Here is a 23,898-nt window from a genome sequence, read left to right on the forward strand (position 1 = left end):
TTTAACCTGGCCTTGTCTCAGTTTTGTCATTTTTAGCAGTTTTGGTTTTTCCCCCGTCTTGGGAATGAGAGTCTTTTCCAGGCAGAAGTCCCTCTATAGAGAAAAGAAGCCTGCCTCAGGGCTGTCAGCTAAGGTTTCTGTGTGGACAGAGTGGTTATTACCAGGGAAGGTTTTCCTTTTGTTTACTTGCTATCCAGATGCTGCTCAGACTCTCGCTCTCGCACAAGATCACAGTGTGGATATTCCAAGTCAAGACCGACTGAAGGTAAAATCACCACACGGTGACTTCTTTTCTTGTACAGAGTGGCCCCTTCTCTGTACCTGTGGATCTTGGGCTCCCAAGGCCTTTTCATGAATGTGGTAAGGATTTACTAAGAAAAGTCCTTGGGAGTTCACAGACCAGGGACAGAGTGAACCTTCTCTGTTCTGCCCTTACCAGAGTTCCAGTCTCTGAATGTGTCTTTGGGATGTAGCACTTCTTATTTCACTTCTTCCAGTTGCTCTCTTTCTTCCTCTCTGTCTGTATGTGTGTGTACATGTGTATGTTCACGCATGCGCGTGTTCAAGATGGTATGTATTTGGGTATTTGAGGAATTGTTGTATTAGGCTGTAGCAGGCTCATTGTAGTTAAGTTCATGTCATGCCATTTCCTAAAGTTTCTTCAAACCTGGGGAAACTTTAAGATCATCTTGGAATATGGTAAGGGTGTTACATGCTTTCTGAATTATGCTTAATAATGAAGTAGGCAATGCAGACAGTATGATTTTCAGTAGTGTATTTTGTCCTCTGTAGAGAGGTTATTCCCCTTCCCAAGTCTGGGATTTTGCTAGCCCTGCTGGTGGTGTTGAGAGGTGTTGTGTTGCTTTACTTGACGACTCTTGTCAGCTGCAGAGCTCTCTTTCTTGTGCATAACCCATTGTGTTGCACACTAACTGGTGAACCAGAATGGAACTGCTACATCCCCTGGTCGCAGTCACTTCAGCTGTACTGATGGACACCCTTCCCTTTCAGCACAGTGCAGCAGAGTGCTCCAATTCCAGAAAAAGAACCGAAGACGATGATACAAATATACCGCCTACCTCACAACATAAACGCAGAGATTCTGGAGGAGGTAAGCTTTAGATCAGACAGAAGGGAGCTTACTCCTTCGTTCCTACTTGTAGGGTGACATCTATCTAGATAGTAGGTGTTCTTTGGCAGCTTATGGACAATGGGTGGTACAGGACCCTTCCATGAGCCAGTGAGCTTAAGAGGATGCTGCCTGACCGAGTTTGCTCTTGCTGTGCTCTCTGTCGTACACTCAGTATACTCAGCCTTTTGAGTTTTGGTTGTTCCTTATAGATTTTATATTTTGACTTGGCTTTTATCTTTTGAGGTGGCAGCTATTTTTAAAGATTTAAAGATTGCAAAATGGCCAAAGTAGCGGCACAATACATTTAATAGCACAGAGGCAAACATTAGATAGCAAGTTGAGTAGCTCTGTTGCCTTGGTGGAGAGCTTTTCATCTTTGTACACACATCGTCAGGGCGTGAGTTAACTGGTATTTTGGAAGGTTTTTAAAAATATTGTAACATCATCTTCTGAAGTTATGGAGTCTTTTTTTTTTTTTTAAAGTATGAAACCATAAATTCCCCAAAGGTATTTAGTTTGTGGCATAAAGTTTTCTAGTAACTGGTTCCTGGTTCATAGTTACTATGGGTCAAAGTCAGGTTTGGGTCAAAGGCAGGTTAGACTTTGGATTATATCTTATAAAGTTATGTTAAAGTTGTTTTATGTGTTTAAATCAACTTTGAATTAGTTTGTCATGCTGGATTGTGCTCTCTCTGTATTTGAACGTAAATTGAATTTTAATCTTTGCCTTTACATTGCAGTTATTTAGTCTTTTAATTGTGATCTCATTTAACTGCAAATTCTTAATTTTTACTCACAAAAAGCTGTTTAAAACGACAGTTGAAGATACTATGTGCGGGCTGGAGAGATAGCTTAGAGAGTAACAGCACTGGCTGCTCTTCCAGAGGACCTGAGGTCAATTCCCAGCAACCACATGGTGGCTCACAACCATCTGTAATGTGATCTGATGCCCTCTTCTGGCCTGCAGGCACACATGAAGGCAGAATACTGCATAAATAAATAAATAAATCTTAAAAACGAAAAAGACACTATGTATAAGTTGTGATAGAAATTGAGGAGTGAATAGTTCTAGAGTGTCCAGGAAGATCTATAGGTAGAAAAGACAACATTTTACCTGCGGAAAGAATTAATTATTCATATTTCTCTCATAATAAGTTGTAGAGCTTGAGTACATGAAGATAACTTTAATGATTCTGTCTTGGGAATTAGTTTCTGATCAGTACAGTAATGAATGTGTGAAAATGTAATTCATGTTTTTTTGACCATAAATATGAGTATGATAACAACAGGGTTTAATTAGTTGTGCTTTGGCAGGGACCAGTTTATTGCAGAACTCTTTGAATCATATGTGTTTGGGCATATTTATGCTTCTGTGACTGCCATTACCAGGTCCAGTGCATTGGGAAGAGGTAGACAGAGGAAGTAGGGAAGGGCACAGTACTACAAACAGGACTAGCAAGTGGAAAAGAGAAGCTTGCTATAACAAACAGCAAGATGAGTATAGTAACTCTCAAAGTCTTCTACTTAAAATACAAGGGGCCTTGTCATCTGTGTTACTTTTAGGTACTGATCTCTCAAGGAGCCCTTGATCTAGGAAAGACACACAAGCTAGGCAGTGGTGGCGCACACTTGGGGAGGCAGAGGCAGGCAGATCTCTGTGAGTTCAAGGCCAGCCTGGTCTACAAAGCGAGTCTAGGACAGCCAAGGCTACACAGAGAATCCCTGTCTCGAACAAAAAGACAGAAAGAAAGAAAGAAAAGAAAAGACACAAACACATTTATTTGGACAATTTAGAGCTCTCTGTTGATAGTGCTTATTACCTAAGAAAACATAGGCATATTGATAAATATCCTAAATACGCAGAACCGTAAGATTTCTTTAACCGTATGGCTCCTTGCTTTGATCTCAGGGTTGGGCTACTGTGTTACTATCATTTGCAATCCATTGGCTAAGCCATTATCAGAACATGTATTATAGTAAGTTGAAACAATACGTCTTTATTTTGCGACAGGTTTTACTATATAGCCCTAGCTAGCCTGGGTCTTGGTATGCACTGGGATTAAAGGCAGGTGTATACTACCAGGCCTGCTTCTAAGTCATGATCATTATTACAGTGTTAGAAATGGTTAAAAGATCAAAAAGACCTTTTTGAAATCCTTTTAGAAGAGTGTATTCAGATGCTTTCGTGTCCTGTAGTGCTGCTGTTCAGTGTGACTGCTTACTGATGAACCCTAAGTGGGAGATAGGAGCCATGCCACTCAGGTGCTTGATTTCTGCCTCTTTCTTACTTAGCATAGGAGTTTCTTTTTACTTATTGTACAAAGTTTGTTAAGTACTCTGAGAAAATCTTGGTTTTTCTTTATTACCTATAGTTGTTTTCATGTGTTTTCTGTAGATGAAGACTTGATAGAACATTTAACTCAAGATGAGACATCTAGGCTGGACCTTGATTTTGAGGAGTGGGATGTTGCTGGCCTGCCTTGGTGGTTTTTAGGGAACTTGAGAAACAACTGTATATCTAGAAGTAATGGCTCAACCGATTTACAGACAAATCAGGTAAAAGTCACATCTGAGGGGAGCTGTTTTGCTTGTGTTTTGGTTTTGCTTATTACTCTGACTATATTACACTTAGCTAAGAATTCTTACTGCTTTCTTTGTTTCATCTGTGTATCTTTTTTTTTTTTTTTTGAGACAGGGTTTCTCTGTGTAGCCTTGGCTGTCCTGGACTCGCTTTGTAGACCAGGTTGGCCTCGAACTCACAGTGATCCGCTTGCCTCTGCCTTCTGAGTGCTGGGATTAAAGGCGTGTGCCACCACGCCCGGCTCATCTGTGTATCTTATGGTTGGATCTAGTCCTGACTTTTCCAAATTCCACATTGAACTCCCTGTATAAGTTGTGTTCACTTTTATATACTCTGACTTTGAACATGAAATTGATGTTTTTTTTAAGCTAACACTCCTTCTCTATCGTTAATAACTCTACCCAAACTACCGCACGCAGGTTGTCAGGACTTTACCCAGAACACTTCAGAAGCTAGCTTGTTTATTTATTCTTACTGCTTACAACTTAAGGTTTTTTTTTTTTTAATTCCTCCCCTCCCCCTACATACACAAACACATACACAGAGTTTCTCTGTGTAACAGCCTTGGCTTTCTTGGAACTCACTTTGTAGACCAACCTGGCTTTGAGCTCACAGATCCACCTGCCTCTTCCTCCAGAGCACCACTGCCTGGTGCTGTTACTCCTTTTTTTTTTTTTTTTTTAATTTAATTTAATTTTATTTATTATGTATACAGTGCTCTGCCTGCATATACACCTGCAGGCCAGAAAAGGGCACCAGATCACATTATAGATGGTTGTGAGCTACCATGTGGTTGTGGGGAGTTGAACTCAGGACCTCTGAAGAGCAATCAGTGCTCTTAACCTCTGAGCCATCATCTCTCCAGCCTGGTGTCGTTACTCTTTTTCATGTAGGTAGTGGAGCAGTTTTACCCCACAGCTACATTTCTTGATTTTAACATTTTTGGTTTTTAAAAACACTTATGTGCGTGCATGTGTGCACATTTCTCCAGTCTTGGGTTCCAGGACCAGGCATGTGTTCCCTCCTGTGGAATGGCCCTCATATCTATTCAGGAAGTGGTTGGTTAATCCCACACAGACCATTATTGCACCTATAGGCACATCTTGCCTGATAAGTTGGTATTATAGGGTTCTTCCCATCCTTAAAGCTAAGACCATTCCTACAGGAGTACATTTTGTTGCTTTTTGTGAGTCTTGACTGTAGCTGTCCTAGAATTTACTGTGTAGACCAGGTTAGCCTGCAATTTACAGAGATTCCCCTGCCTCTGCCTCTGGGATTAGGGGCGTACATTTTTTTCATGAGTAACTTGCATTACTGCCATCCTTCTGATGCCATTCTTCAGCGCATCAGAAAACAAGTAGAGTATGATCTAGACTCCTTGTCTTTATCAGTCTTCTTTGTTCACTGCCTGTGTTCTAGGCACACAAGGCTTTAATCTTGTAGCTCAGAGTTCCTTCCTCCCTGAGGCAACTTAAATATGTCTCCTGCTTTATAAAATATTCCTCCTTCAGGGGCTGGAGAGGTAGCTCAGTGGTTAAGAGCACTGCCTGCTCTTCTGAAGGACCCGGGTTCAATTCCCAGCACCCACATGGCAACTCACAAATGTCTGTAACTCCAAGATCTGACACTCTCACACCAATGTACATAGATTAAAGTTAAAGAAAATATTAAAAAAATATATTCCTCCTTCAAATCTATTTATTTCCTTCTCGTGATTTAGGACTTGACTTGAATGTAATTGATTTTTAGAGGTCATCATCACTGGTTCCAAAGTTACTATGTTGTATAATTCCAGAGGGGTCCATTTCTTTGTAGACGTGCACTTCTAAGTAGTTAGGGACAACCACGCTGGAGGTTGAAACCCTGGACAGTATAGAAAATGTAAAGGCCAAGATCCATGATAAGGAAGGAATTCTCCTGACCAGCACAGGCTGATCTTTGCTGGTAAGCAGCTGCAAGATGGCTGCACTTTGTCTGACTATAACATTAAAAAAGGAGTCCACTCTTCATCTTGTGTTGAGACTTTGTGGTGGTGTTGCTACTTGCCTCTTGCAAGAAGAATAAGCGTAAGAGGAAGAAGGCTAAGTTAGCTGTGCTGACTATAAGGTAGATGAAAATGGCAAAATTAGTCTACTTCGTTGAGTGTCCTTCTGATGAATGTGGTGTTGAGTTTTCACGGCTAGCCACTTTGACAGACATTACTGTGTCAAGTGTTGTCTGACTTACTGCTTTAACAAACCAGAAGGCAAGCAGTTGTGTTTGAGCTAATAAAAAGAAGGAACCAAAAAAATAAAGTTAGTATATAAAGCAAGTTATATCTTTTTTTTTTTTTTTTTTTTGAGACAGGATCTCTCTGTGTAACACCCCTGCTTTTCCAGGATTTGCTTTGTAGACCAGACTGGCCTCAAATTCACAGAGATCCACCTGCCTCTACCTCCTAAGTGGTGAAATAAAAGCTTCTTTTTCTTTTTTCTTTTTGAGACAGGGCTTCTCTGTGTAACAGCTCTGGCTGTCTTGGAACTCACTCTCTAGTCTAGACGTGCTGGGATTAAAGGCGTGTGCCACCACCGTCTGGCAAAGCTTTTATTAATAACAAAAATAAGTAAATAAGTAAGCAAGCTGGACATTTAAAATGTGAATCAACTTTCAAGACAATGGCATAAGTAATTAGCAATTTTATATCTATGTATCTATATATTGTTTTTCATTTTTTTCATTTTTTCTGTTTTGGTTGTTTTTTTTTTTGTAGGGGGGGGGTTTCGAGACAAGGTCTTTCTTTGTTAGCCTTGGCTTGGAGTCCCTTTGTAGATCAGGCTGGCCTCAAACTCACCAGTGATCGCCTGCCTCTGCCTCCCAAGTGCTGGGATTACAGGTGTGCACAACCACTCCCGACTCTGTTTTGGTTTTTTGAGACAGGGTTTCTCTGTAGCCTTCACTGTCCTGGAACTCCCTTTGTAGACCAGGCTGGCCTCCGAACTCACCAAGATCTCCTGTCTCTGCCTCTCGAGTGCTGTGATTAAAGACGGGTGCCACCATGCCCAGCTTCTCATTTTTGTTTTTGAGACAGGGTTTCTCTGTGTATCCCTAGCATTCATTCTGGCCTTGAACTCAGATCTATCTATCTACCTCTGCCTCCTAAGTGCTAGGATTAGAGGCATGTAACATCACCACCTGGCTCATGTATTTTTTTTTTAACAAAATAAAATATAATAAGATAAAAACCATCACATTAAAGTTGAACAAAGCAAACGAACAAAAGAGCCCCCAAGAGAAGGTGTTAAGAACTAAGAGGCCTTCTTGTTCACATACTTGGGAGACCCTTAAAATAGTAAACTGAAAGCTTTAATATACGCAGAAGACCTGGTGCAGACCCTTGAAGGCCCTGAGTTTCATTTATTGCTTCTGTCTTTGGATTTATATGAGCTTTGCTCAGTTGATTTAGAGGGCTTATAAATCATTCTTTTTTTTTTTTTTTGTTTTTGTTTTTGTTTTTGTTTTTTCCGAGACAGGGTCTCTCTGTGTTAGCCTTGGCTGTCCTGGACTCACTTTGTAGACCAGGCTGGCCTCGAACTCACAGCGATCCGCCTGCCTCTGCCTCCCGAGTGCTGGGATTAAAGGCGTGTGCCACCACGCCCGGCTTTATAAATCATTCTTAATGTTCCTTCATCTCCATTTTCTTCATATGTCTTCTACCTGGTGGCCCATTTCTCCCCCCTTAGCCTCCAACTTTTGCTTTCATGTCACATGTATTTGATGTCTCTTCCAACTCCTTAATATCTCTATATTTTCCTTGATAGTTTCATGATTCACCCCCCCCCCCAATACACACTATTAAAATCTAGAACATGCATATGACAGACTGCATTCAGGTATGTCTTTCTGAGCCTGGTTTTTTCACTTAACATAATGAAATGCCACTGTTTCTTACGACTGAATAAAATTCTGTTGTCTCTATATACCATATTTTCTTTATTCATTTTGCTGATGAACATTTAGGGTAGGTTGATTTCTTAGCAATTGGGAGAAGTGCAGCAGTCAACATGGATGTGCACGTATGTATGTAGGAGGGCTTAGAGGGCTTTGAGTATATACTGGACTGGAAACATTTTATGTGAAAATTTCATACTGATTTCCATCGTGAGTACATTAGTTGTTTGTTTGTTTTGGTTTTTTTTGAGACAGGGTTTCTCTGTGTAGCCTTGGCTGTCCTGGACTCACTTTTGTAGACCAGGCTGGCCTTGAACTCCCAGCGATCCACCTGCCTCTGCGTCCTAAGTGCTGGGATTAAAGGCATGCGCCACCACACCTGGCTGACTACATTAGTTTTGTTGTTGTGCATGTGACTATATTATTTTCCCACTAGGAATCTATAAGCGTTTTTTTCATTGTTTGATGTTTGTTTTCTTGTCTTTGTCGTAATTGATATTCTCAATTGCGCATGCTACTTTAGGTTTTATATTTGTATTTACTATTTGTTTACTCTCAAAGAAGTGTAAGACCAAGGCCTTTTCATTGTTCACCCCCTGAGTACCTGGTACATAGTATCTGACACATAGGAGGCATTCAGTGAGTATTGATCATAATAACAGTAGCAGAGCACAAAGACCTGTGTAAACTATCCTATGGATAATGGGCTGGAGATATTGTTGAGAAGTTAAGAATGCTTACTATTCTTTTTTTTTTTGTTTTTTTTTGAGACAGGGTTTCTCTGTGTAGCCTTGGCTGTCCTGGACTCGCTTTGTAGACCAGGCTGGCCTCGAACTCACAGCGATCCACCTGCCTCTGCCTCCCGAGTGCTGGGATTTGTGCTTACTATTCTTGCATAGGACCTGGTCCACTTCTCAGCATCCACACAGTGACTCACAGCTGCTTATAGCTCCAGTTCCAGAGGATGCCCTTTTCTAGCCTTTGTGGGGGCTGCATGCAGCAAAACGCCTATACACATAGAATAAAAATAAATCCTTACAAACGTGACTGTAGATGAACACAGAAAGTTAAGTCTGTTTGTGTCAGATGTTGTTGAAAGCGTCAGAAAGTAGTTGTGTGTAGTGGTGCATGTGTACAGTCTCAGCACTTAGAGGTCAGGGGCAGGAGGATGTTGACTTTGAGGCCAGTCTAGGCCACATCAATTCCAGGCTCATCAGGACTGCATAAGGAAACTATTTGTCAAAAAGAAACACAGATTTTCAAAAGTGTCCCGTTCAAAGAATTGGATTGCCATTATCAGGATTTCTCTGGAAAGCATTTCATCGGTCATTAAATTAGGAAGGGATATGTCAGAAAGCACAGAACTTGTCTAGATTTTTACTTACGGAGACTGTTAAACACATGTGTTTAGTAGAACAACTTTACTGTTTCTTGTATATTGTACCTTATTTACTGTTTAAAAAAATTCCTTATCAGGTACCTTATTCTATTTTGTAACCGTAGAAGGTGCCAAATGGAGACGTGCTGAGTGAAGACTTGTCTGTTGGGGAAAGGCATGACGTTTGTTCTCTGGTTGACATGTGAAGACATTAAGTTGTCTCAGCATCTCTTAAGTCGCTATTGCAAAACTCACTTTTGTTTTTCTCTGTTAGGATATAGGTACTGCCATTGTTTCAGATACTACGGACGATTTGTGTTTTTTAAATGAGTCAGTGTCAGAGCAATTAGGTGTTGGAATAAAACTTGAAGCTGCTAATTCTGAGCAAGCAAGTGAAGTAGGGAAAGCAAGTAACGAAAAGGTATGTTTGACCATTTTTACTCTGATTGTATCAGTGTTCATAGAATTGTCTGTTCAGGTGTTCAACATTTCTCTACGCCCAGTTTTAAGATTTAGATTAAGTTAGACAAGGCTGCCTTAGAAATGAGCCAAGATTCATGGAGTTCTTGCTGCATTAGGGATATGTTGCTCCTCCCCTTTTGTGGTCTCATTGTGGAGTGTTTCTTCTGGAAACCTTTGCTCACAAGGCAAAGCTGTAAATGGCCCTAACAGTTTCTGTTACAAGAGAAAGATCCTTGTATTTTAATGACCTTGGTGGCTTTGTAACCACTTTATAACTAAATTGTAAAAAAGCAATTTTTTTGTTTGTTTTTTTTGTTTTTTGTTCTTTGTTTTTCCAGACAGGGTTTCCTCTGCATAGCCTTGGCTTGTCCTAGACTTGCTATCTGGACTAGGCTGTCTTCAAATGCACAGCAACCTGCCTGCCTCTGCTTTCCAAGTAGAAAAAGCTAATTTTAAAACCTATTTAAAGTTAGTATGATATTCTTGTATTTGAAGAAGGGAGCTGGGGCTAGAGAGATGTTGGTCTAGTGCTTCAGAGCCCTTCCTGCCGTTCTTCTAGAGGACTTGAATTCAGTTTCTAGCACCCATATCTGGTGACTCACTGTTTCTCACTCCAGCTCCAGGGATCTAGTGCTCTCTTTTGGCCTCTTTGGATACTATGCTTGCATGGACAAACCCACATGTATATACATAATTAAAAATAAAATCATAAAATAAAAGGGGTTAGAACTAGGTGTGGTGGTACACACCATTAATCTCAGCATTGGGAGGCAGAGGCAGGTGGGTGGATCTCTTGAGTTTGAGGACATGCTGGTCTACAGAACTAGTTCCAGGACAGCCAGGGCCATACAGAAATCCTGTCTTGAAAAGGCTTAAAAAAAGAAAACAAAGCCTGGCGGTGGTGGCGCACACCTTTAATCCCAGCACTCGGGAAGCAGAGGCAGGTGGATCGCTGTGAGTTCGAGGCCAGCCTGGTCTACAAAGTGAGTCCAGGACAGCCAGGGCTACACAGAGAAACCCTGTTTCAAAAAACTAAAGAAAAAAAAGAAAAGAAAAGAAAACAAAATTGGAACTCTTGATTCCATAGTGTGAGCACACACAGTTAAAACAGCTTTGGGTGTCAGGATTGGGCAACAGAACTAGTGCTTAGCATGTAGATGTTTCAGTAATTCCCATTGATTATGTGTGTGAAAATATCATACAAGACCCATTAGTTTGTACACTAACTGCAAGAAGATCTTTTAAAAAAGACAAAAAGAAAAAAGCCACTAAATAAATGTAGCAGTAGATAAAGACAACAACAACAACAAAAATGCTGTGTGCTGGAGAGGTGGCTGCGCTTCCAGAAGTCCTGAGTTCAACTCTCATCAACCACATGGTGGCTCACAACCATCTGTAATGGGATCTCATGCCCTCTTCTGGTGTGTGTGAAAACAGACCACTCCTAAAAATAAATAAATAAAACCATTAAAACAAAACAAAACAAATAACAACAAAACAAATGCTGGGCTGGAGAGATGACTCAGAGGTTAAGAGCACTGGGTGTTCTTCCAAAGGTCCTGAGTTCAATTCCCAGCAACCACATGGTGGCTCACAACCATCAATAGTGAGATCTAGTGTGCTCTTCTGGCTGCAGGCGCTCTTGTAGGCAAAACACTGTGTATAAATAATAAATATAAATAACTCTTGGGAAAACAAAACAAAATGAATGCTGGGTTAAATTGGGCCATCTCACTCATACAATTTTTCATAGGAATTTGGGTTGTTTGCAACAAATATATATTAGGTTCTCCACACCTGTTAAAACAACACCAGAAGGAATGTTGGGGACTAAAATGAAGATTAGATAGTTTGGGCATTTTTATATAAAAGAATGGGGTTTAAAATACTTGAACTGTTAAGAGAAAGTCATAGTCTCACCCTGTAGTCCTGGCTAGCCCAGAACTCACAGAGATCCCCTTGCTTTTGCCTCTTACGTACACAGATTACAGGCCTGTGCTACCATGCCCAACTAATTAATTCTTGAGAAAAGGGCACCCCAGTATCTCTGTTTGACCTGGAACCCAATATGCAGACTAAGTAAGTAGGCCCTGACCTTATGGACACTCTTGCCTCTGCCTACAAAATATTGAGATTACCGGTCTGCACCACCACACCTGGGATTAAATTTCTAGATTTTAAAATTGAGATGCCACCCACATTTTATTCTCCCTTCCGCTCCCTTTCCTTTCTCCCCTTTCTTTGCTCCACTCTCCTTTCTCCCTTCCTTCTTTCGAGACAGGATCTCACTTTTAGACCAGGCTGGTCTTGAACTCACAGAGACCTGTCTGTTTCTGCCTCCCATCTGCTGGTATTAACGGTGCACTAGCACACTTGCCTCTATTCACATCCCTTGACTTTGATTCCTGGTCTGTAGGCAGGCTTGTGTAAGGTAGCTAGATTGTCACATAGCTTTATTCTTGAATGTGGAAAGTTTTAAAGTGCTCTATTTCATTCTTTACAGCCACCAAGATTCAAAAGATAAAAATCTCTGTATAGTAATTGCTCTTTTTATATTCCTGGCACTTATTTCCTTTGAAACTGTGAATTTGGATACCTCTTGTCTGAATATAGAAGATAGTTGATAACGCTGTGGCTACTTTCGGTCATCTGTGCTCCTAACATGTCAGCCATATGTCTACAGAATTAAGGTTTTAGTCTCACATTTATATTGCCTCCTTTTTAAGTGGCAGTATTGTGGGACAGAGTTTTAACTTATAGCTCTTCATCACTTGCTTTCAGATAGTCTCACATAAAACAGGTTAGCATTTCTAAATGAGGTCTCTTTACCTTCACAGGCGATTGAGGTGGGAAAAAGTGATGATCTTGAGTCCTTAAGTGATGATACCGATCTGGAAGTTACTCCTGAGGTAAAAGCTGTTTTGCTGTGGCCACATTTTAGCTGAATCCTAGTTCCTATGCATTGAAGGCTTAATTTTTTTTTTCCTGTTTCTGTCTTCTTTTCCTAGTTGCTAAAGTGTGTTTGGTTCTTTATCTTCTTAAGATTTTAGGGCTAGAGAGATGGCTCAGCTGTTAAAAGCGCTTGCTGCTCTTTCAGAGGTCCTGAGTTCAGTTCCCAGGAACCACTCGGTGTCTCACAACCATCTATAATGTGATCTGATGCCCTCTTCTGGTATGCAGGTGTATATGCAGAACATTCTAAATCAATCAACCAATCAACCAGTCAGTCTTTTAAAAAAGAGTTTTAAATTGGAATTTGAGAAGATAAAGAATAATTTGGAGCTGGGTATGGTGGTGCATGCCTTTAATCCTAGCACTCCGGAGGCAGAGGCAGGTGGATCTCTGTGAGTTCAAGGCCAGCCTGGTCTACAAAGTGATTCCAGGACAGCCAAGGCTACATAGAGATACCCTGTTTTTTTTTTTTTTTTAAACAAAAACAAAAAACCCAAACCCCAAAAACCTGAACAACAACCAAAAAGTAATTTGGTCTAATAGTTTCCCTCTTTTGGAAAAGATGATCAAATGCATTGTTCCTGCAATCAAAACTTGGGACAGCACATGAGGAGATGGTTTCATGGGTAAAGCACGTTGTGTGAAAGCATGTAGACCTTGTTTTGAATCCCCAGAACCCATGAAAAGCAGGCTTAGTAGTGCATGTCTGTAATCCCAGTGTTCCTGTGGTAAAAAGATGGAGACAGGAGAATTCCTGCAGGCTTACAGGCCAACTAGCCTGGCATATGTAGTAGCAAATGACAGGGACCTTATCTTTTTTGAGACAGGATTTCTCTGTGTTATCTTGGCTGTGCTGGACTTGCTTTATTTATAGACCATGCTGGCCTTGAACTCATAGTGATCCACCAGCCTCTGCCTCCCAAATGCTGGGATGAGAGGCGTGCGCCACCACACTCAGCTAGGGACCTTGTCTTAAACAAGGTGGAAGCTGAAGAAGAATCCCTAAAATTACCCTCTGATTTCTCCAAGCATGGCTGTAGTCATACAAACACACACACACCCCACACCCATCCACACCTCCGATGAGATGGCTCAGTAGGCAAAGGTTCTTGCTCCCAAACCTAAACCTAACCACTTGAGGTCAATTGTTGGAACCTACATGGCACACATGAACTCAACACACACCGAAAGTCCCTATGTAATAACAATGGGAACTCTTTGGGTATCCAGCAGGAGGGATGCAGAGTTGTTCAGAGTAGTCCTCCATTACTTTTCCTCACTTGAACACCTTTCTCATCCTAAGGACAGTTCTCTAAGTTAATGTAAAATTCTATGAGTTAGAAAAACGAGTTTGATCATTACCTGTTAACTGGCGTTGCACACAGGAAGCAGAGGCAGGTGTGTTTCTTGAGTTCCAGCTCAGCCTGGTCTACAGAATGAGTTCCAGGACAGCCAGGGCTACACAGAGAAACCCTATAGAAATCCTGGGGGAAAAGATGCAACGGAACCAGCTTAATTTCCATAGAGTTGATATTAATGGGCGGTTACAAAAGAAGAGTTGATAATTCAGCTTTTAGGCAATAGATCTTGTTACCACGTGACAAGTAGTATCTAAACCTAAATGTATACATTGAGTTTTTTCTTTTTTAAAATAAAATTTCCCTTGTAGATTACTCATTGTGGAAACAGATTAGGAGTTCAATAAAAAGGGTATTTCACATTTTGCTGCTTGGAGATAGAACTTTAGTGTTGATTTAGCATTGATTCTCACCTCCTCTCCCTACTGCTCTAGACTATTATGGTAATTCTTTGCAAATTATCTCCCTTTGCAAAGATAGGTGATAAAGTAGAACATAATTGGACTAGTAAGTGTTCTTGACCATAATACAAATAGCTGAGATAAATGTTCTCATAGTAATCAGACTTCTGTGTCACTTGGGCACAGAAAAACAAATAGGCAAATAGGCAAACAAACTTGGGCCAGTAGATGGTATTTCATCAAGCCAAAGATGCCGTTGGACTTAATGAGCCCCGCTATGTACTATTAAAAAAAGTGATGGCAGCTGGGCATGGTGGCGCACGCCTTTAATCCCAGCACTCAGGAGGCAGAGGCAGGCGGATCGCTGTGAGTTCGAGGCCAGCCTGGTCTACAAAGCGAGTCCAGGATGGCCAAGGCTGCACAGAGAGACCCTGTCTCGAAAAACAAACAAACAAAAAACAAACAAACAAACAAACAAAAAAGTGATGGCAATTAAACCATAGCATATTATCAATTATGAGTTCCAAATTATTATGATGGTCTTCTGAGTATTTATATGGCATTTTAGATGAGATTGAAGGGACCTAAACTGATGAGTGATGTAGTTTAACAAATGGTCTACGCCTTGGCCTCTCATTCTAGACAGTTGCGTTCTGACCGCCACGCTTGTAGGGAGTGGCCTTTGCTTTTATATCAGTCACTTTCCTAGTGCTGTGGTAAAACATCATGACCAGGGCAACTTATACAGAAAGCATTTAATTACACCTACAGTTTAGAGAGTTAGAGCCCATGATAGCAGAGGAAGGCACACTGGTAGGAACTATTGATTTCTTACACAATAAAGTGCAAACTTAATAAGCATGGAGCTTACTGGGGAGGCATGGAGGCTTTTGAAATCTCAATTGGGCTTCCAGTTATACCTGTTCCGGTCAGGCCATGTCTTGGCTACTGTTCTAGTGCTGTGAAGAGATACCATGATCAAGGCAGCTCTTATAAAAGGAAGCATTTAGTTGGGGCTTGCGTACAGCTGCAGAGGTTTAGTCCATTCTCCTCACGGTAGGGAGATGGGCAGCATGCAGGTAAACAGGAAGTAATTTAGAGTTCTCCATCTGGATTCTCAGGTGCCAGGAAGAGACTTGACCTGCCTGTCTTGGGCTTTTGAAAGTCTCAAAATCCACCTCTAGTGACATACTTCCTCCAACAGGGCGTCACTTCCTAAATCTTTAAGATAGTGCCACTGCCTGGTGACCACCATTCAAATATGGAGCCATTCTCAGTCATACCACGACAGGCCCTGCCCTGTTTTTGAGACAGGGTTTCTCTGTGTAGCCTTGGCTTTTGCAGTAGCAGCAAGTGCTCCTAAACACCGAGCCATTTCTCCAGCTCTTTTGATGTTTGTTTTTGGTGGTGGTGGTGGTAGTGGGTTTTTGAAACAGGGTTTCTCTGTATAGCCCTGGCTGTCCTGGAACTCACAGAGATCCCGTCTGCCTTTCAAGTGCTGGGATTAAAGACATATACCACTTATCTGGGCTCTTTTTTTTTTCTTAAAGACTTATTACTGGGCACTGGTGGTGCATACCTTTAATCACAGCACTTGGGAAGTAGAGGCGGATCTCTGAATTAAAGGCAGTTTTTCCTATGCCTACTCCCAAATAATGAGATGGAGATGTGTTACATTTATAAATAATCATTTTTCCCCCCCAAGACAGGGTCTCTCTGTGTAGCCTTGGCTGCCCTGGACTTCCTTTGTATACCAGGCTGGCCTCGAACTTACAGAGATCCACCTGCCTCTGCCTCCCGAGTTCTGTGTATTAATAATAATCTTTAAAGCACTAAACTGGGCAGATTCTTATCTCTTCTAACCCATCAATGCTATCCTGGTCTACTTCCCAACCACATGGCTGTTACCTGTCCTCTATTCTCTCTCTAGTTGTTCCTGTTGTCCCTATGGTGACTCGCTCATTGCTTGTCCATCTCATGGTCAGGCCTCATGGCTACCTCCTCATTCCCTGGTGACCTCTTCCCCTACCCCTGTCTACTCAGGCAGATCTGTGAGTTTGAGGCCATCCTGGTGTACAAAGCGAGCCCAGGACAGCCAGTGCTCTATTACACAGGGAAACCCTCTCTTCAAAAACCAAAATAATAATAACAATAATAAATAACTATCAATTTTTATTTGAAAAGAACAGTTGTGGCACTATTGGTATAAAACTTGCACAGATTGTCTTCCTTGTGACTATAGAGTTTGTTCAGGTCTCAGGTTAGAGCACTGGTGTGGAGTGTCTTGACAAACACTTAAATGAAATGAGAATTTGGTCTGTTTTCCTTTTAAGATTATATTTTGTTGTTGTTATGGGAGATAGTCAACACACACTTGTCTCAGTATCTTTTTTTAACCACAATTTTAATTGGTTTCGCTTAACCTCTTGTAGGATGAGTGGCAGTGTACAGAATGCAAGAAGTTTAATTCTCCAAGCAAGAGGTACTGTTTTCGTTGCTGGGCCTTGAGGAAAGATTGGTATTCGGATTGTTCTAAATTAACTCATTCTCTCTCCACATCTAATATCACTGCCATACCTGAAAAGAAGGAGAACGAAGGGATTGATGTCCCTGATTGTCGCAGAACCATTTCAGCTCCCGTTGTTAGGCCTAAAGATGTGTATTTAAAGGAAGAAAATTCCAAGCTTGACCCTTGCAACTCAGTGGAATTTTTGGATTTGGCTCATAGTTCTGAAAGCCAAGAGACTATCTCAAGCATAAGAGAAGAAACAAGCATTTTTTCGGAGCAGAAAACGGAAACAGAAAGTATGGAAGATTGCCAGAATATCTTGAAGCTATGTAGCGTATGTGAAAAAAGGCCTCGGGATGGGAATATTATTCATGGGAAGACGGGCCATATGACGACTTGTTTCCACTGTGCCAGGAGACTGAAGAAGTCTGGGGCTTTATGTCCTGCTTGTAAGAAAGAGATTCAGTTGGTTATTAAAGTTTTTATAGCATAGCTGAGTCAGTTGCAGAGAACTATTAGGAGGACCAGGTCATTTATCAAAAATCAGTATTCTTAGAGGCAGAGGCACAGTATCACCAATTTTGATGCTAGTCTGGGCCATATAGTGAGACCTAAGTTTTAAAAGAATCAGTATTAAGCATCTTTTATAAATGTGACCCATTGTGTTTATTTATATAAGCATATATGGAATTTCAGAAGATCAGCTTTTGGTGGTTTCGTTAATTAGAAAGATAAATAAATTTCTTAATTCCTCTAAATCTTAAATCTGAGAGGGAGTAATACCAACACAAACATAATGCGTTCTTTCATTCACTTGCCAAATTATTGGATGTATAATACATTAGTTGATTTATTCTCTACCCTGCTGTTATGTAATGCTCTTGAGGCATCAAAATCTAAAGTAGTTCATTAGAAAAATACTAGGGCTAACACTGGAAAAAACAAAACAAAACATATCTGATCAGTTGCTCACCGTAACCAAGTAAACTCCTTGATCAGGGACCTTGAACTTATGCTTCCCGTGTCTCTGCTGCCTAGGTGCTGTGCCCTAGGCTTGCCCACCATGGGCAGTTAGAGCTCTTACCTTTAAAGCACAAGCATACATCTCTGCACAGCCTCAGTTACCAGTTCTAGAAAGAGAAGGTACAGACTTTGTAGCCAACAATTTGCATTTGTCTCTTGGAAGCTGGCTAGGTAATTTTGTACTCTGTGCCTCTGGAGTTGTTCCTATTCTGAGCAGTGGCCTGTCAGAAGGTTTGAACAGGTGGAGAGGAGAGTGTAGCAAAAGTGTAGGGGGAAAAAAAGTGTAGAAAAGGGAGGGAAACTGATTGATAATCTGTTTAATTCTGCTTAGTCATTTTAGATCATATCAATTTAGTACGATACCATTATACAAACTGAAAGTCTTCAGACTGAGTCCCTTATATCTGTGTCCAATGAACCCATGGAGATCTTGGGGTTTTTCTGGGGATATGAATACATCTTTTAAAGACCAAGTGCCTATTGAATTTGGGGGTCATCTAGCTGTCTTGACCTTCCCTATGGCTCCTACTCGTAGAAAGTGAGAAGACACATAGTATCCTGCTAGGCCAGGACCACTGGGGCTTCTATAATTAGTATTAAGGGGTGATTTGTTAGCATTTGTTCTTGAATTGACCCCATGTTTCCCCTGCTCCCACTGCTCTTATCAGACTCAATTTCACCAAATTCCCATTGGGATAGTTATCAGAGTTACTCATCAATTGTGACAAAACACCATGACCAAGGCAAAGAATAAAAGGAAGCATTTAAGTGGCCTTGCCTTTGAGGGTTAGATAGAATCCATGACAGGAACAGCTGAGAGCTCACATCATGATCTATAAGTAGGAGGCAGAGAAAGAACCCTCGGAAACCCCAGACATTCCCCTAGTGTCATATTTCCTCAAACAAGGCCACACACATCACCAGCTGGGGGCCAAGCATTTAAACATGAGCCTGTGGTTAACATTCTCATGTAAACTGCCACATTCCACTCCATAGGCTCTTGGCCACATTCTAATGCAAAATGCATTTAGCCCAACTTAAAAATTCTTCAGTCTTTTAGTCTTGACATAATGTAAGTCAGGTCAGAGTCTCTCCTAAAACCAAAGGCAGTCTCACAATTGTGACCCTCTGAGAAATCAAAAAAGCAAATTACTGAATACATTACTATTCCAAAAAGGTTATATTTCAGGACTGGTGAGGAACTACTGCACCAAAACAAGACTGAAACCCAACAGGGCAAATTCCAAATCCTGTAACTCCATGTCTGTGTCAAAAGGCTTAGAGTCACCCTTCTGGCTTTGCTGATTGCAACATACTTTGTCTGATTCCATTTCTTGTGTACAGCTCTCCTTGGCAGACACCACATGGCTCTGACACCTCTCACATTTACAGTCTGCAGTGCAACTCAGGGTTCACTTTCACAGCCTCATGCAGGGGCCTCTCAGGGCATCTTGCCTTCTCAGGGCCTTCCTGCAGAAACTCCCCCACCATCCATTGTGTGACTTCGGTGGCTTTCCTCATCCATGGAGGAAGATGCCACACCGCCTTTACTCATGTGTCCTTCCTTCATGACTCTAAAGCCAGATAGCATGGCCAGGCTGTGCTGCCTGCTTGGGACGGAGGCTCACCTCCTTGAACCACGTAGCAGTTCCACTTGCTTGTTGCTTTTTAGGAGCAGGGAATTCCTTAGGCCTTTCCTGTCACAAGTTTGAAGCTTAGCTGGATGGGGTTTTTCCTGAGGGGATGCCCCCCCCCCCCAACTCACATCAGGTCTCTCCTTAATCTCTGTCTCTGAGTGCAAGCCTTGGCTCCAACATTAACTTTCCTACTGTTCTTTCTTTTGAGCTCTTTTTTTTATTGTAATCCTGCACAAAAATAATTACTAATAACTGTGCTGCAGAGTTAGGTTTTCTGGAAGTATCCTCTGTCAAAGAAATTAGTCTATTACTTTTCACATCAGACTTAGGCAAATTCTTAGGACAGGGCAGAAGGCAGACACATTCATTGCCAAAACACAAGAAGAATGGCTTTTAGTCCAGTAATTAATAATGGTTATCCTCTGAAGCCTCCTGATCTAGGTGTCCACAGATCATGCTCTTGGCCCTGATGTTTTCCAGGGTCCTGATAGGCTCATTAAGCTCTGCTTATAGCTTTCAACCACTTTCCACAGTCCCAAAGTCTTCCACATTCTTCCCCAAGACCACGTGGTCAGGTCTTTCACAGCAGTGGTCCACTTCCTGGTACCAGCTTGTGTATTGGCTACTCATTAATTGCTATGACACAATACCCTGACCATGCAAAGTATAGAAGAAAGTATTTATTGGGTTTATGGTTTTAGAGAGGTAGCCCATGGTGGCAGGAACAGTGGAGAGTTTTGATCTTGATCTTCAAGTAGGAGACAGAGAACTCTGGGAATAGCGTGGATTTTTGAAACCTCAAAGCCTTCACCCTCTGACACACCTCCCCCCACAAAGCCACATCTCTGAATCTTCAACTGGGACCAAATATTCAAATTTGAGCTTGGTGGAACGTTCTCATCCAAACCACCAGTTTGCTAAGGGGCTTTTTCCTAGCCTATCTTGTCTATGCTTACTACCTGAAGCAAACTTAAGTCAGATTTACCTTTCTTCAGGTTCTTGCTATTGTGGATCTTCTGCCTGAATTGAAAATCTTGTATCTCCTGTTTGCCTTGCTGCGTAGCCTTTTTGAGAAACTATTAATAGACATCTGTATCCACATCTCCATGGTAGTGAGACAAGTAAAACAGGAGAGGTGATCACGGATGCCGTCAATCCCAGTCCCTGCTTCAGAGCAGGCAACTCTGAATCCAACCCTGGACTCCAGACATTTCCTAGCTAGGACGTGGACCTCCTTCTGGCTAGAATTGGGTCATTAAGAGTTTTAATTCCAAGCACTACAGCCAAAATAGAATGCCTTGTACTAAGTTATTTTTACTCTAATGCTTCTCTTATCTCTTGGGTCAGAGTCTTGCTGTTTAGCCATGAGTAGCCTGGACCTCACCCTGTATCTCAGCCTGGCTTCAACTTTGAAGTAATCTTCCTGCTTTTGCCTCTGAAGGCTGGAATTACAGGCATGTGCTGGCTGAAAGTCTTATTTTGCTTGTCATTTATGTTATTTGTGTTCATGCTGTCTTGGACAAAAAGTGCAGGGCAGACATGACAGTCTTCAGGTCCTCACTGTTAAAGCATTCCACACAGAGCACTTCATGGTCATTGGTGTACTTCTGTTCACTACTGTATCAGACGAGAAATTCAGAGCCGGGCTTCACACAGCTCTTACTGCCTCCCAAGTCCATCTAGGATGTCATAGGTTGCTGGGTTGAGGGCTGGAACTGGTGGATCAGAGCAACCAGGGCGGCCTCCTACCTGCCACTAAATGGTATAATAGAACATTGTACTACCAAGCATTTGTGACTGTGTGGATATGTATTCATTATTTATGCATATTTAGATGTATGTGATAGTCTGCATGGTTTGAAAGAATTTATTCTGAAAGCTTGGGTCATTTGTAACATTTGTGTGTTAGTTCAGTGTAATGTTGTGAAGTTGGGGAATGTTCCCAGTTCCCTAATGTTACCTGTTTGCTTCTTTTTAGAAGGGAGGAAGCTTTTGACTAGCTATTTGGCAGTGTCCTTGTTTATTTTGTTCTGTTTCCATGATTGATGTTCTGTGAACTTCTGAAAAGTACATGGCTTTAGTTACTGTGACTGTTAGTTTCTCTTTAGCCCAAATTGTTGACTCAGCCTATTTTTTGATGCCTCTTACCATTCATGCTTGTGCACACTGTCCAGATTGATGCTATCTTTGCTAAAAATGTCTTAAGATAAAGAGCTAGCTGTTTAGAACCTGTGCTTCAAAGATAAAAGAAACCTGGAAGCTGTTCTCTGTGCCAAAAGTAAAGTGTACAATGTTTACAGGTGGGTGAAATTTTGTACTTCTGTAGGGAATGGTGAGGTTATGTCACCAGATTTCTTAGGTTTATGAGTAGATAGTTGCAGTTAAGCTTATTAGAAGAACTGTTGAGCCCTCTAAGGCTAAACTGAAAATGAGTTTCCAAGACGGATGGTTAGTTAAAATGCCTCCCTAGACCTAGCTTGGGAGCAGCGTTCCTAGTTTGTTTGGAGATGTTCTGTTGACAGCTCTTAGCCTTCTGCAGCTGCTATGTACTTCCTTACGAGGAGCTGCCAGCCCTCCCCTCCTGTGAGAGAATGTCTTGCAGGCATTTTTTAAAAAGATCTTTTGATGTAATAAATGTGCAATCCCAAGTAATGCCATTATTGGTGAATGTAGCATTGTTAAAGAAACTCTTACTATAAATGATTTCTGATTGTCCCTTAATAGCTCCTCCCTTTTTAAAAAAGAGAGAGTCTCGATTGGGTGACCTAGAACTTGCTTTGTAGACCAAGCTGTCCTCAGATTCAGAGTTCTGCCTGTCTCTGCCTTTTGAGTATGAAGACTGAAGGCATCTGCCACCACGCCCACCCTCTGGCCTTTTGAATGGCTGATGTCACAGAATATGCTCTCAATCCATGGTGCTGCTTTCACTGCTTATCTGCGTTTGCATAGGTGCCTCCTTCGCTTCCTTCTGGGAACACAGCACAGTAACACTCCTGTTTTTTAAGCTGGAGAAGTCAGAGATAAGCTAAAAGGGCAGTAGTGCCACCAGGACAGTTCCTTCAGTGGTTTAGAGTTTGGCAAATGCTTTACTGAAGATCAGCATTGTGTTGTGACACTTGAGGGTCGATCTGAGCGTTTAATTTGTTCCCCAAAGGTGCTTTGTATTTTTACACAGCAAGTGCTTAGATGTGTGTAGACATTTCCCTTTCCTTTCCCTCCCTGCTGCCTCCTTGTTGCTCTTATGCTCTTCTAGTTCAGCCTTCCTGAGCAGTGTTGTGGTTACAAAGTGGACCATGAGCTCAGTCAAAGAGGGGGCAAGCTGTGCGGTGAGAGCTGTGACCTGGCTTCCTTTGTGTGGGTGATGGGTTGGCGATGAGTTCACTTGTCTTAAGTTTAGCTTGTCTGACCACTGTTTATTTTTTTCTCCATAGTTTTCACTTCCTTTCATTAAGAACTGTCCCCCTTAAAACAACAACAGAAGATACAGTGCTCTTGGCTTTTTCAGCACCTGGCAGAGTAGAAATTTCAGTCAGCATCTGAACAAGGTTCTTTGTAGCTTGCTATGAGTTGATACCTCTTGGGTGAAGACTGACTGCACAGCAGCTTGTGTCTAGTCTGCAGTTTTTCTCACCTGTAGAGCCAACACACACACCTACCCATTTATTTCTACCTCACTTTGTTGTGGAGATTATGAGGGAGCAACTCTTTTACTGCCTTAAAGACAGAGGAGACTAGTAGTCTTGGTTGACTGTGCTCTGAGGTTTGTATGGAGAATCCTTTATGTGCTGAAAGCAAGTGCAGTTCTCCTCGCTGCCTGCTTAGCAGAGCATGTGTTGCTTGCCCTGAGTCCCCTTGACAGCAGGCTCTTGATTAGGAAGAGTTGTTTCCAGATGCTTTGAGAAATGCATGTAAATTTGGATAGCGCGCTCTATCCTGATGGAACTTTCGTGCTGTGGTCTCACTGTATTAGCAGTTCTTTCTGCAAACACTTGAGTAGGTGGCATAAGATGCTCTGCTGCTGTGCAGAAACAGGCAGTTCATGACATTCCTAGTCTGGTAGTCACCAGTGTAGTAGCAGATGAGGGGCGATAGGCTGAGAGGACCTGCAGCTTACGTATCTCTGTGTAACTCTTAGCAGTGCCACTAAGTGAATAGCCCTGTACCTGGGTGTTTGCACTATGTAATGCTTCCAATGCCTTTTTCTTGTGTTTTTGTGTGATTAAACAGTTTTCATTTCATTGTGCATTGTCATTATTGGAAACACTGTAATTTTATGTATAGCTAACCCATTTTCTGTTATCTTTGGCATGATTTGGGGGAAGTGATTAAAGTCAATAGCAGCTTTTCCACAAGTTGCCTACTAGAGTAATTGTATTCATTTCTGCAAGAAACTAAAAAATGGAATTACTATGTCAAGTCAGGATGAGTGCAAGTGTTTGTCATGAAGCATGTTCACCATGCACGTTCTTAGCATCTATCTGCTAGAGTGCCCAGCAGTGGCTCTTGAACTTTTGGAAAACTGATAGAATTTATGGAAG

General features: G+C 41.6%; 1 protein-coding gene across 11 annotated transcripts in view; it reads left to right on the top strand.

Annotated features, from left to right (window-relative positions):
• MDM4 (MDM4 regulator of p53) overlaps window positions 1-23,598 on the top strand; it is a 47,840-nt gene extending 24,242 nt beyond the window's left edge. For 6 of the 11 annotated variants that reach the window (XM_084790681.1, XM_084790685.1, XM_084790678.1 and 3 more), the window contains 6 exons: window positions 198-265; window positions 1,012-1,111; window positions 3,528-3,688; window positions 9,293-9,439; window positions 12,318-12,389; window positions 16,624-23,598. In XM_084790681.1, the coding sequence (XP_084646807.1) occupies window positions 198-265; window positions 1,012-1,111; window positions 3,528-3,688; window positions 9,293-9,439; window positions 12,318-12,389; window positions 16,624-17,193 (1,118 nt within the window). In that variant the 3' untranslated portion in view covers window positions 17,194-23,598. The remainder of the gene's footprint in view (window positions 1-197; window positions 266-1,011; window positions 1,112-3,527; window positions 3,689-9,292; window positions 9,440-12,317; window positions 12,390-16,623) is intronic. The other 5 variants (XM_084790680.1, XM_084790687.1, XM_084790679.1 and 2 more) reach the window with 4 other exon arrangements.
• The last annotated feature ends 300 nt before the right edge of the window (window positions 23,599-23,898 follow it).

The sequence above is a fragment of the Acomys minous genome (genome assembly GCF_964271855.1).
Source record: "Acomys minous genome assembly, chromosome: 1".
Taxonomy (NCBI): domain Eukaryota; kingdom Metazoa; phylum Chordata; class Mammalia; order Rodentia; family Muridae; genus Acomys; species Acomys minous.